Source organism: Salarias fasciatus, chromosome 6, assembly GCF_902148845.1.
Source record: "Salarias fasciatus chromosome 6, fSalaFa1.1, whole genome shotgun sequence".
NCBI lineage: Eukaryota > Metazoa > Chordata > Actinopteri > Blenniiformes > Blenniidae > Salarias > Salarias fasciatus.
In genome coordinates this window covers 5,159,265-5,170,424 of record NC_043750.1, presented here as the reverse complement: position 1 = coordinate 5,170,424, position 11,160 = coordinate 5,159,265, and the positions used below count along the sequence as shown (strand labels likewise).

Sequence of the window (11,160 nt, the reverse complement as noted above, 5' to 3'; positions counted from 1 at the left end):
ACCCGCCCAGTGGCACATGGGAGCATTAATATGTGAGCTTTGAAGAGCTTTAAAATATTCTTTACCGGTCTGCTGAATACTGCAAAAAGACTGCATTAATGAACCAAAGACTTCTGCATGAATATAGAACGTCAGACTCAACACAAACCTGTTTTAAAGTTGGTTTCAGCAAAATTTAGATTTTTCTTTTTTTTTTTTTGCAGTTTGCACCACAAATGTAAAAAAAAAAAAAAAAAATTAATTAAATAAATAATTTCTGTCACTTATAGAGACATCCAGACATGTGACCCTGTGTCCCCGTCTCCTGCGGTTGGAAGGTGAACAGCATTTGTTCCCGCTGCTCTACAGGTCTGTGCCAAAGGAACAGACGTGTTGCGAATACTAATCATCGCATGAATGATTGTATTTGGCGGGGGCCGGAGACTGAGGACGCCGGAGAGGGCCGAGGAGGACGCGCCACACGCTCGACGTTTCTCAGCTCTCCGGCCGGCCGTTTCAATATCAGGCGAAATGAAGACGTCGCTCCCAAAGCAATAAGCTCGGCCCACACTCTGTCTTCTGGTGTTATTAAGTGACAATCCCAGGACGTGCTGAACGGAGGGCCGGTGGAGGGAGGATGTTCCTCGATGGTGGACTGGTAGTGTCAAACCTGTTTTTGTGTGTAGTAATCTTTCTTTCACGCTAATTTTGGTTTGCATACAGTCAGTTATTAAACATTTCCTTTGTGGCTCTGAACTACTTCAGTGGCAGAATGCAGTTGTTCAGACTGAGGTTGAATTGTAAAATACTGGATATGAGTTTGAACATGGGTTTGGGTTTGGGTTAGGACAGGGTTTTCTACATCTAACGACTCTTCACCTTTAATTTAAACTCATTGGTGGAAACAGAAGCCTCTGCCAGCAGAATGTCACATTGCAAAAATGCTTCAGGAACACTTTAAGGACCATAAGAAAGAGTTGCAGGTGTAGATTTGTCCTAAAATTCCACAAATCTCCACCGGTTTCAGATTCACGTCTCACGCACCGAGGAGCGAGCGGAGATGTGGAAGACGATATTCTTCACAGCCAGTCAGTCAGGATTCGTTTCATTATGAAGAGCAGGCGAACTCCTCAGGGAGAACAGAAGACTCAATGCTTGAGGGAACAAACTGTCAGGGACCTTGTATGAAGGCACGAGACGCTCCCGCCATACGGCAGAGAGAGATCAGGACGGGGGGAGTGAGGGCCGGGTCCGTCGGTGTTCTGAAGAGTTCTCTAACGCATCAATCACTAGATCCATCAGCTGTGGGATGAAGAGAGGAATCAACCGTCTTTTCTGCCGTCGATGGGAATCCGCAAGGAGCAGACGTAGTTGCTTGGCTGCTGAGTCAGATAAAGGACGCTAGCCCCGGAGCTAGCACTGCTTCAGGAGGAAGGGAAGGAAGGAAAGTCTCCTCAGAAGCAGGAAAGGTTGACAAACTGCAAAATGTTTGTGGATGGGCACGTCCTCATAATGCCGGGTTTGCAACACACTCCTGACAAATCCCACCCATTTAGGAAAACCGGATCTCGTCTGCAGGTCGACGGCCATTCCTACCATGCTAATACTGAAAGCTATGCTAGCTTCACGGCCCGGCAGCCAGGACAGCGTTTACCAGTAAAAGCAGCTGAAACAGTATTTTTGATCCACTTTGCATCACTTGTGGCCATTTTCAAGCGAAAACGGAAAACTTCCGTTTCGGTTCACACGACGACAGAAATTCAAACGCGACGCGTTTCCACCTGAAACCTGGTCGTCTCAGCAGGACTGCAGTCTGAGTGTTTGTTTCACAGCAGCTTCTAACTGAACGCTGACAGATGAATGTGCTCAGCGTGAGACTCGCGTCGTTCTGGTTAGAAGCTGTTTTCTGCCCTGGAAATCTCCAGAACAGCTGTGAACTCACCGAGCTGCTTTTATTATTCGGGTTTATTTACCGTCATTTAAGTAGTAAATAAAACAACAGTGTTTCTATAACGAGCTGGAGAGGAGCAACTTTAGAGGCATGGAGGACCTACACAATATTAGAAAGACTTTTTTTTTTTAAAGCTTGAAGAATGTGTACACATTTAATATCTGGTACTTAAAAAGAAAATGGAAGCAAGAAAGAGAAATAGCAGAAAACATATAAAAAAATACTCTCACAGATATATCACAGGCACAAAACAATAAAGAGAGAAAGAATTAGAAGGATTGAGTGTCTAATTGCTATAATTATGTTCACCCACTCAAGAAGCACAGAAACATTGTGCAGCAGTAACAATTACAACTTGTTAAACGCAGATTCTGTAAAGAACTTCATTACAAACTCAGTTTTTATTTCTCCTGAAAGAAGTTGTCAGATTCCTTCTTCTGTATGTCGTAGAAAACTCGGCTGTGTTGGAGGATAAAGGTAGCAGAGATTTTCAAATCGGTGAAAAAAGAACACAACTTGAAAACCAAACTGTGTGACGGTATTTGAACCTGAAACAGGGTCGGCGTGTCTTGTCATTATTATGGTGCATAATGAGATAAAAACCACTGTGTCTGCTTGGAAAAAACGAAAAGGGGGAAAAAAAAAAGTGTGTGCCCTGGTTTGAATGGCGGCAGCTGGTCTGAGAGTCGGGGAGAGAACGAGGACGCGGCTTCCACCTGGTTTAAATGTTAGAAACGCTAATTAGAAGTGTGATTACCGGTTGTTGGGACGCGCGGCTGAAACGATGTGAGAGGGCTGCAGCTGTGGGCTGAACGCAATAAAGAAGAGAGAGAGTGGAAAGGAGGGGTTCAACCAACAAACAGGCAAGCAAAGAGGAGTTCATAAAAGAGGAGAAAGAGATGATAGAGATGACAGAGAAGGGAGATCATCAGGGCCAGGAAGTGACAGCGAAATTCAAAAGAAGGGAAGAAGAGGGAGAAGACCGAAAAAGGCAATAAATGAGGGTGAAATCAATCCGGCCTGGAATCAGGAGCAACCATCAGGAGAGCAGACTGCGCTCCCCGCTGCACAATGAGCGGCGGCGGGCTTATTGTGGGCTCGGTAATCGCCGTGCCATCGCTGAGAAAGTGAAGCTCGCAGTCTGAGCACGGAGGGGGAACAATCAGATAAGAGACGACGCAGCTAAACGCCGACTATCACAGGAAAAATGCTTTTATTTATAGACATGTTAAAGACATACAGCTTGAACACATAAAAAAAAAAGTAAAAAAAAAATCTGCATTGTCCGTCAGCGTGTTCCATCTTCTCATCTTCTGTCTGAGTGTGTGTGAGAGGTCAGAGGTCAGGGTTTCAGCCTGGACTCAGGTTCTGAACGGCCTCGCGGCGCTCCTGGTAGAGGGAGTGGAAGGCTCGGGCTAAACTCAGGAGCACCGCGTCGCAGTTCTCCAGCTCCTTCTGCAAGAGCCAAACGCAAAGCCGTCACCATACATGTTCCATAATCAAACGCGCTCAAGCAAAACCCCGCTGTGCAGTACTGCTTTGAGCCAGCAGGTGGTGTATTGAGGCAGTGCAGCACAGGGGCGTCACACACAGCACAGTTTAACATCAAAATATTCACATCTGATGCATTTTTCACCACATCAACCTGTCGTTTAAAAAGACACACAAGCTCAAAAGCCACTTTTTTTTAATTGTCGTTTTCCTCGTCTTTCATCTGACTGGTCAGACATGTTGACATGTGGAGCATGAATGCAGAGTGCATGAAAACTTCCACGTATTTTATTGCGATATTTCAATACACTGCAGAGACGATCGATTTATGATGCCGCACTTATAATAGCCAGCAGTTACCTGTTTTGAGGAAATATAGCCCATTTCCATCATATCCATTTACATTGTGCTTATTTACACTTTGCAGTGACTGAACCCTCCTGTGGACTGTTGTTGGCCCGCGGGCCACATGTTTCACACCCCTGCTTTAACACAGGGACGATCAAAGTGGGAGAATAAATATAAATGAAGAAATAATAGAACTTTGTAATCTACATTTCCATCCCTGCTCCTCGCTCCAGTGGGATCTTTATCTGTTGAGACGTCCACGCTGAGCGCCACTCACCGCTGAAGTCTCGTGGTAGTCCAATCCCTGGCTCTGGGCCCACTCCGAGGCCACCGACGCCTGAACCTCCCGTCTGGCAGACAGATCGGACTTGTTCCCCACCAGAACACCTGGGAGACACAAAGAGAAGCACACGTGAACAGAAAAACCCTCTGAAAAACACGAGGATCTGCACCAGTTTCAGTTCATACAGCCTGCAGAGATCGGCTTCTGCATGTTAGAAGATGATTACTGTTTAAAACTGAGATCCTGGAGTTTCACCGTCCTGTATTTCAGATTCACACAGTGGCTACAGTCACTTTAAGATGCTGTAAACCTGATTTATTTCCCACACTAATCACGTTTAATGTGAACTTTTAACGATTTACCTGTGAAATTTTGACATCCACGAGCCCAGTAAATATCCGTCAGTCACTTGGAAGGGAATAAAGACATCAGCAACCAAAGTCTGCTCCTCCCTCAAGGTGAAGCAGAACTTCAGCGACGCTACAGTGAGGTGCATAAATCCCGCTCAGCTGCTGCAAAGCAAGCAGACCCTCCACCTTCTACCGTTCCTCCATTTTCACACAGACTTCCTAATTTGATCCAAAACTCTCCTGGAGATCAAATGATCACGTTGTCTTTCAGAGAATCTCAGTGTCTTGTGGAGTTTCAAATCACATTTATAGCACCACTTTTATACCCACAGATTAAATATGAAACCAGGAGAAGTGTGGCTTAGTATGAAGCCTGGAAACCGAGGAGGGGAAATCAGGTTGGAGCTCTGTGTGGTTCAGTCTGAATGAAAGAAAATTTCTGCGAAATTTTTAAACAAACTGATGTTCTGAGTACCGGAAAAAACTCATCACTGCAGAAAGACAATCACAAAGCATAAGTAAAAGGAATAAAAACAACTAATTAAAGTCATACATAAAGAATGGAATGATCTGAAGGCAGTAGGTTGGGCATGGATGTGAAATTTACCAAGTGGATATGGACTGCTGAGTATTCGCTGTTTACCTGGAACATGCAGACCCCTGCAGTGGGGCTGGACTCGTTCCATCCAGCGGCTGCAGTTTGCAAAGGACTGTTCGCTGGTCAGATCAAACACCAGGCAGAGCAGCGAAGGCTCGCCCCACTGTGGAGGGAGACGCGGCAGTGAGAGAGAAGGGGGGAAATAGATCACTTTTTTTTTTTTATATGAGGTTACAGGAAGTGACAGAATCGACCTCACCATCTTCTTGCAGGCCTCCACAAACGTCTCCTTCCCTGCAGTGTCGATAATGTAGAGCTCCTGGAGGGGGAGAAGAGCGATGAGGGGAGGAGGAGGAGGTATACTATGTATACTACTCATTCAAATTACAGGAGCGTTCACAACATGGGGACAATTCCGAGGGAAAACGAAGGTTAAGCTCAGAGCTGTTGTTATTTCCAGGTCCTGTTACCGTACGACCGAACTGAGATCAGATCCCACCGAGTGTGTCTCCGAAGCCGAGTCCTGCTACACACACACACCGAAATGTGACGTCGAACACGATGCTGACGTGAAGAACAGACGACGTCCGAACTCACCACGCTGTCAGTGGTCTCGGGGATGTTGACACACTTCATCAGCAGCTCCACGCCTGTTGTCTGCACAACAAACACAAACACAAACACAAACACACCGCTTACGCAATGAAACCAAAGAGCCGGGAAAAAGTCTTCTCTTTGACGGGAGCAGTAATGACCACGGTCACATTATGGGCGTGCCTGTCCAGACGGATTTCAGAGAAGAGAAGAGAAGAGAAGAGAAGAGAAGAGAAGAGAAGAGAAGAGAAGAGAGAATAGAGGAGAGGGTTGGTTGTCGGAGTTGCAGCGATACACAAGGGCCTGTCTGCTGTGATTAATCCTTCGTGTCAAAACATAAGCATTACTAATTAGCAGCTCTGCTCGGCTTGAAAGCAGCTTCACTGTCCGTTCGCATCCCCACCAAACTATCCGTTACTTTATTTATCTGTCTCTTGTGCTCAGTGTTATTTCCCCCTTTACGTCTCAATGAAGAGACTTGTGGGTGGAGGAGCCCATCGCGTCCAAACGGGAAAACCGTCACGCTGATATTGTGGGATAAAGTCTGAATGAAAGGTGCAAATTGTTTGTTCTTCCACTTCCACCGGTGCTTTTACTCCAGACTCATGACCCTCAGTCCTTCTCTAATACCGGCACCGGACTTCTGGAACAAGGAGCTGCGATTCAGAGGTGTGAGATTTAAAATTGGAGTGCGAGAAAAAAAATATGCCGTCAACAACTCAGGGATAACGCTGAAAAATGTTTATTGAAAAGCAAACTACTGAAAAGATTTGTGGAAAAGCCTTCAGTTCTTGACAGAAAGAGAATCTGCATATTTCCACTCACTGAGGTTAAAGGATGAATTCCATCTTCAGCTTCTGGAGCTGAAGGAGCTTCTTCACGCATGCCAAACTTTACTAATAATTCTAAGAGTTATGAAAGGTTTTCTGTGTGAGTTCTGGTTTTCAGGTTTTCATTTCTTTTTTTCTTTTTTTTTCAAGCGAAAAAGAACGAAAACAGTTCCCCAGACCTCCAGGGATGGTTTCCTGTGCCTGGTTCGTGTCCATGAAGCTGCGATTAATGACGTGCTAATAATAAAAGAAGCTATAATTTAGCCCTGAACACAAGCAGCTGCACCTCCTGTTCCTCTGGTCAAAGTTTGGCTTGAAGCGAACTGAACGAGGTGGAAGTATTCTGGAGTGGACTCCAGTCAGCATTCAGCGAAAACAGCTGTTTGGACTCGGAAACCCCGCGGAGGATGAAGACAGGGGCAGCAGAGGGGCTTTTCACAGGCGAACGCAGGGCAAAAAGCAGGTGGCCGTAAAGAGAGAGCGGGCCGCAGAGGAGGATGTGGACGGAACAGCGAGATCTGAAGGAGTCCTGAGTGGAGCGGACAGATGCAGGCTGCCTTTCACCGCCGCGTTTCCACTGCTGGGAGATCAGTGGTGACCTTGAAGAGGCGAGCGGAGGGTGTTTGCGCGTCAGCATCAGACTCTAAATTGATCTGATCTCCGGCGCTCACGCCTAACTAAGCATGTCCAATGAAAGGGGCTAACACACACATGCGTGCAAACACACACACGCACACACTTTTCGCTCTCGCAGCCCCTGCGCAATACAAACACACCCCCGCGCCTCGGACCAACATTTACTTGCTTCATACACAAACACAGTCCATAACAAGCATCCGGCGGTGTGCATACACACACACACGCACACACACACACACACACACACACACACATACACACACACGGCGCTGCGGTCCCACTTCAGAGCGGTCTAATGAGCTGGTGTGATGCATAGGAAGCCTCTCGCTGGAATGTCAATGAGGGCCTATTAGTAACAAATAAGCTCGGAATATTGCTAACGGGCCGTCTGACATTTTCAAAGGAGGACGTGAGCTGAATCGCCGACGGCCTCGGCTACCCTTCAAAATCAAAAGTTGAAGAACAAGAGGGATGACTCGGGCGTTTGCTCAGGAACTAACTCCGATCAGGGCCGCTTCCTTTTCTCCACATCCATCTGGGTGGAAGAGCTCTTGTCCATCCTGAGGACGGCACCAGATGACAGTGTGCCAAAAGAGGAAATCCCAGCTTCAGCATGATGGTAATGTTGAAATCAGGAAAACAAAGTGACAAAAATAGCTAAACGCTCAAACTGTATGATTCTTACAAGCTGGAGAATCAGTTTCTTTGCTGGCCAAAATCTGAGAGATGGACTCTGACCCACAACGTCCTCTTTTAACGATTTAGAAATGTTTGAAGACCAGGGGTGTCAAACACGTGGTCTGCGGACTGAGCTCCCACTCACACCACGTTTTCAAGAGAAAACGGGAAACTTTCATCACGTTTTGGTTCTTCGTTTACAGGACAACGGCGCTCACAGCCGCTGAAAACTAAGCTTTTTGAAAACAGTCTGACTCCGTTTAAACACAGGAAAACCCAACTTTTCTGAAACGCTGCTGCAGCATGACACACCCACAACAACCACACCTGGTCTGTCTGAGTGCTCGCCATTAATGTTTATTTTGTTCTCTGTGTGGTTTCATTACGGAAACATCCAACAGCGCCGACTCCTGCTCCTGCATGCAAGCTGCATCCTTTTAACCGTTGCTTCTGTTTCCTTTCAATTGGACATAGTTTTCAAAACACTGCTGTGTAAGCGTGAAAACGTAAAAATGCTCACAAAGTGCTGTCATTTGATCGGAGCATGAATCTGCACTTGGTGGCTCCACCGGCTTCCGTTCCAGTAATGTGTTCATGGGCTGCTCGTCGCCTCACACTCTGCTGCACATGTATCACTTGTGAGTAGGAAGTTAAAAATATTTCAACTAATATCAAGCAAGTGGCTGGCAACAAAAAGGTGTTTTAACAGTTGCATAGCAACAGCAGAGACTGTGACCAGCACCTTCCCCGGGAGCATTTCTGTTGGTGCACCCGGCTAATAAAGTGCCGTCTCCTGGACACAGAAACCGTGCGGAGATCGTAACCTGAACGCATCTGTGCTGTTTTTTATGTGACAAGATGGGCAGATTCCACACAATCTGGCACGGATATTTTAAAATCATGCAGCAGTACAGATGTGGGATTCAGCAAGCGAACTCATCTTCTCTCTACTTATAAATACTCAAACAGCGTGCTGAAAAAGGTGGACGTGCAGTTTGAAGGAACTCAACACCGCCGTTGTGCTCTGTGGACGCGTCTGTATGTGTGTGTGCTTGTTAAGTACCTGTTCTGGTGGCTTTCCAGAATCCTGCAGTATTAATTATCGACGTTCCTGTCACCTCAGAACCCCCGATACTGCTGACACAGCAAGAGCTGAACAAACTCACACACACACACGCGCGCGCGCACACACACACACACACTTGGCTGTTATCCAGTATTTACTCACTAACCTGTTCTATACCCTAACCAGCTGCACAGTTTAATGGGTAAACGCTGTACGTGTGCACGCACGGGGAAGATGTGAGCGTGTGGAAGCTGCAGCATTAACGTGAACAAGTGAAAGGGTGCGACGTGAGAGCTTTTCACTGCCTTTGCAGAGCAGCCACTTAGTCCGAAGCCCTTGAAACATTGACTGAGGGAATCAGCGAGCAGCCGTGACCCCATATATCACAGAGTCAGGTTAATGACACGGTTCCCTCCCTCATGCAGATTAGCATAAATAATGCAGATTAGCCCTCTCTGCATCAGCATTAATTGGTACATTATGCTGCTGTGCACTTCAGTGATTCTTGTGGTAGATTTAAGAGACCTCTGCAGGTCCTTGAAAAGCTTGCAAAGTGTTACATAAAAGAAACTAAACACCCAGCAAGATTGAGATTACAAGAAGACCTCTTTTAGAAATTATGAATAGCTATAATTGCATGATTATACGTTGGGTCACAGCTGAGGAACTGAACACTTGGGCAAACATTACAGCCCTTCACATCACATCGATCTGGCTATTCTCAACACACTGCAGTCTGTTACGCGCTGGCGGCGAGCCAGAATTAAACTTCATGAGTTGCTTTCTCAATTGGAAATCTCCAGCCAGAATATAAAACAAATATAAGCCTGTGGCTCATCGCTGAGCACAGTCCAATCTTTAAATCCCTCAACATGTTTTACAACCCGCCTCCTCTGCTCCCGGAGTGTGATGTGAATATAACACAGTGTTCTCATTGATGTTGGGTATGTCAGCCTGATTCCTCTGCACACACAGGGGTGTGTCCGTACATAAAGATTGACTGATTGATTGGTAGGTATTTGGGGCTGAATCCTTGTCTTACAGAGGGGAGATCAGACCCTCAACTTGTAAGTCGGAGCTCTCACCATGCTGTAGTTCTTCTGGAAGAGAGTGCCATCACTGTAGAAGATGTGAGAGAGAGCGCTTTTCCCCACTGCAGCATCACCTACACACACACACACACACACACACACACACACACACACACACTTTATTCATCTGTTCCCCTTTTCCAGGTTCAGTCAGCACTTAAATCAACAACTCTCATATAGAGAACAACATTCAGGTTTCTCGTCAATTGACTAATTAGTGCAAATCTTATGTTGGCTATCATGACCAAATGAACACTGCACTGCTTTAGTAAAAACTGAACTAAACCCGAGGTTTAAACGGGGCACAGCGGTGTTTCGGATTTACTGGGTTCGCTGTTAACTGGTGACCGACTTCCTTTGTTGCTCCCCAGTAACAGCAGAAGTTAAAAGGCCAACAAATATCCGTAGCTGTCCTGACGAACACCGTTAAACCGCATTTTCAAAACAAATTTTAACGGTCGTGCTTTTAGTGAGCTTTTTTCAATAACTGCAGCAACGACAGCCGCTACAGGAAGTCGGTCATGTCAACACAGAAACCAATTAATCCGTAACACCGGGTTAGCAGCAGCACCATTAGCATTAGCCCCTCGCACATTCACGCTCATATATCCTGCCGGATTAAACTTTTAAGACCTTACCGAGGAGCAGACACCTCGCCCTCAGCTTCACCATGACAGTCGATAACCTTCGATTCACAAACGAAGCTACATTTACTTCTTTATTGTGTTTTGGGGCTTATTCCTCTAAATACCCTCCCTGTGCCTCGGCAACATGGACACATCCTGTCTCCTAGCAACCCGTCATTCATGGACCTCATTGGTCGAGCCAAAGAGCGCGTGGAAAGCGTAAACGGGCTGCCATTGGCTGTGTTTGATGACGTAAGGTAATACCGCTCACTGAAATCTCCAGGGAAATACTTTTTTTTCAATCTTCTTGAGCTATAAAAACTCTGAACGGACGTAAAACACGGCTGATCGCTGCTTACTTTAGCAGGTTGTAAAATTTCAATTATTATGTTAGAGTAAGAATGGCAAGAAAGCCAGCTTTTCATATATGAATGTTCTCGTGGTTTCCCACTAGAGGGCGGAAGTTCTTTTATCAGCACGTTACCTGTGTGATTTAGACTCAGAGGCTTTTAAGGTGTTTGTTGTAGAGCAGTACGGGAATCTCGTGTCTTTATTTTCACCCATATTATTAATATCAGGTAGATCGGCCTGTCAGTGTATCATTTCTCAATCAATAAAATCCATTAAACATCCTCA

The 11,160-nt window shown here is 46.0% G+C and overlaps 1 protein-coding gene across 1 annotated transcript; it reads right to left on the bottom strand.

The window, feature by feature from the left end:
- Positions 1-3,146: 3,146 nt before the first annotated feature.
- On the bottom strand, positions 3,147-10,698 carry ift27 (intraflagellar transport 27 homolog (Chlamydomonas)). Its single transcript, XM_030094110.1, has 7 exons — positions 10,537-10,698; positions 9,893-9,972; positions 5,598-5,657; positions 5,260-5,319; positions 5,046-5,163; positions 4,047-4,156; positions 3,147-3,385 (listed from the first exon to the last, which is right to left on the bottom strand). The coding sequence occupies exons 1-7, from the start codon at positions 10,568-10,570 to the stop codon at positions 3,281-3,283; spliced, it is 567 nt and encodes a 188-aa protein (XP_029949970.1). The 5' UTR covers positions 10,571-10,698; the 3' UTR covers positions 3,147-3,280.
- Positions 10,699-11,160: the final 462 nt, after the last annotated feature.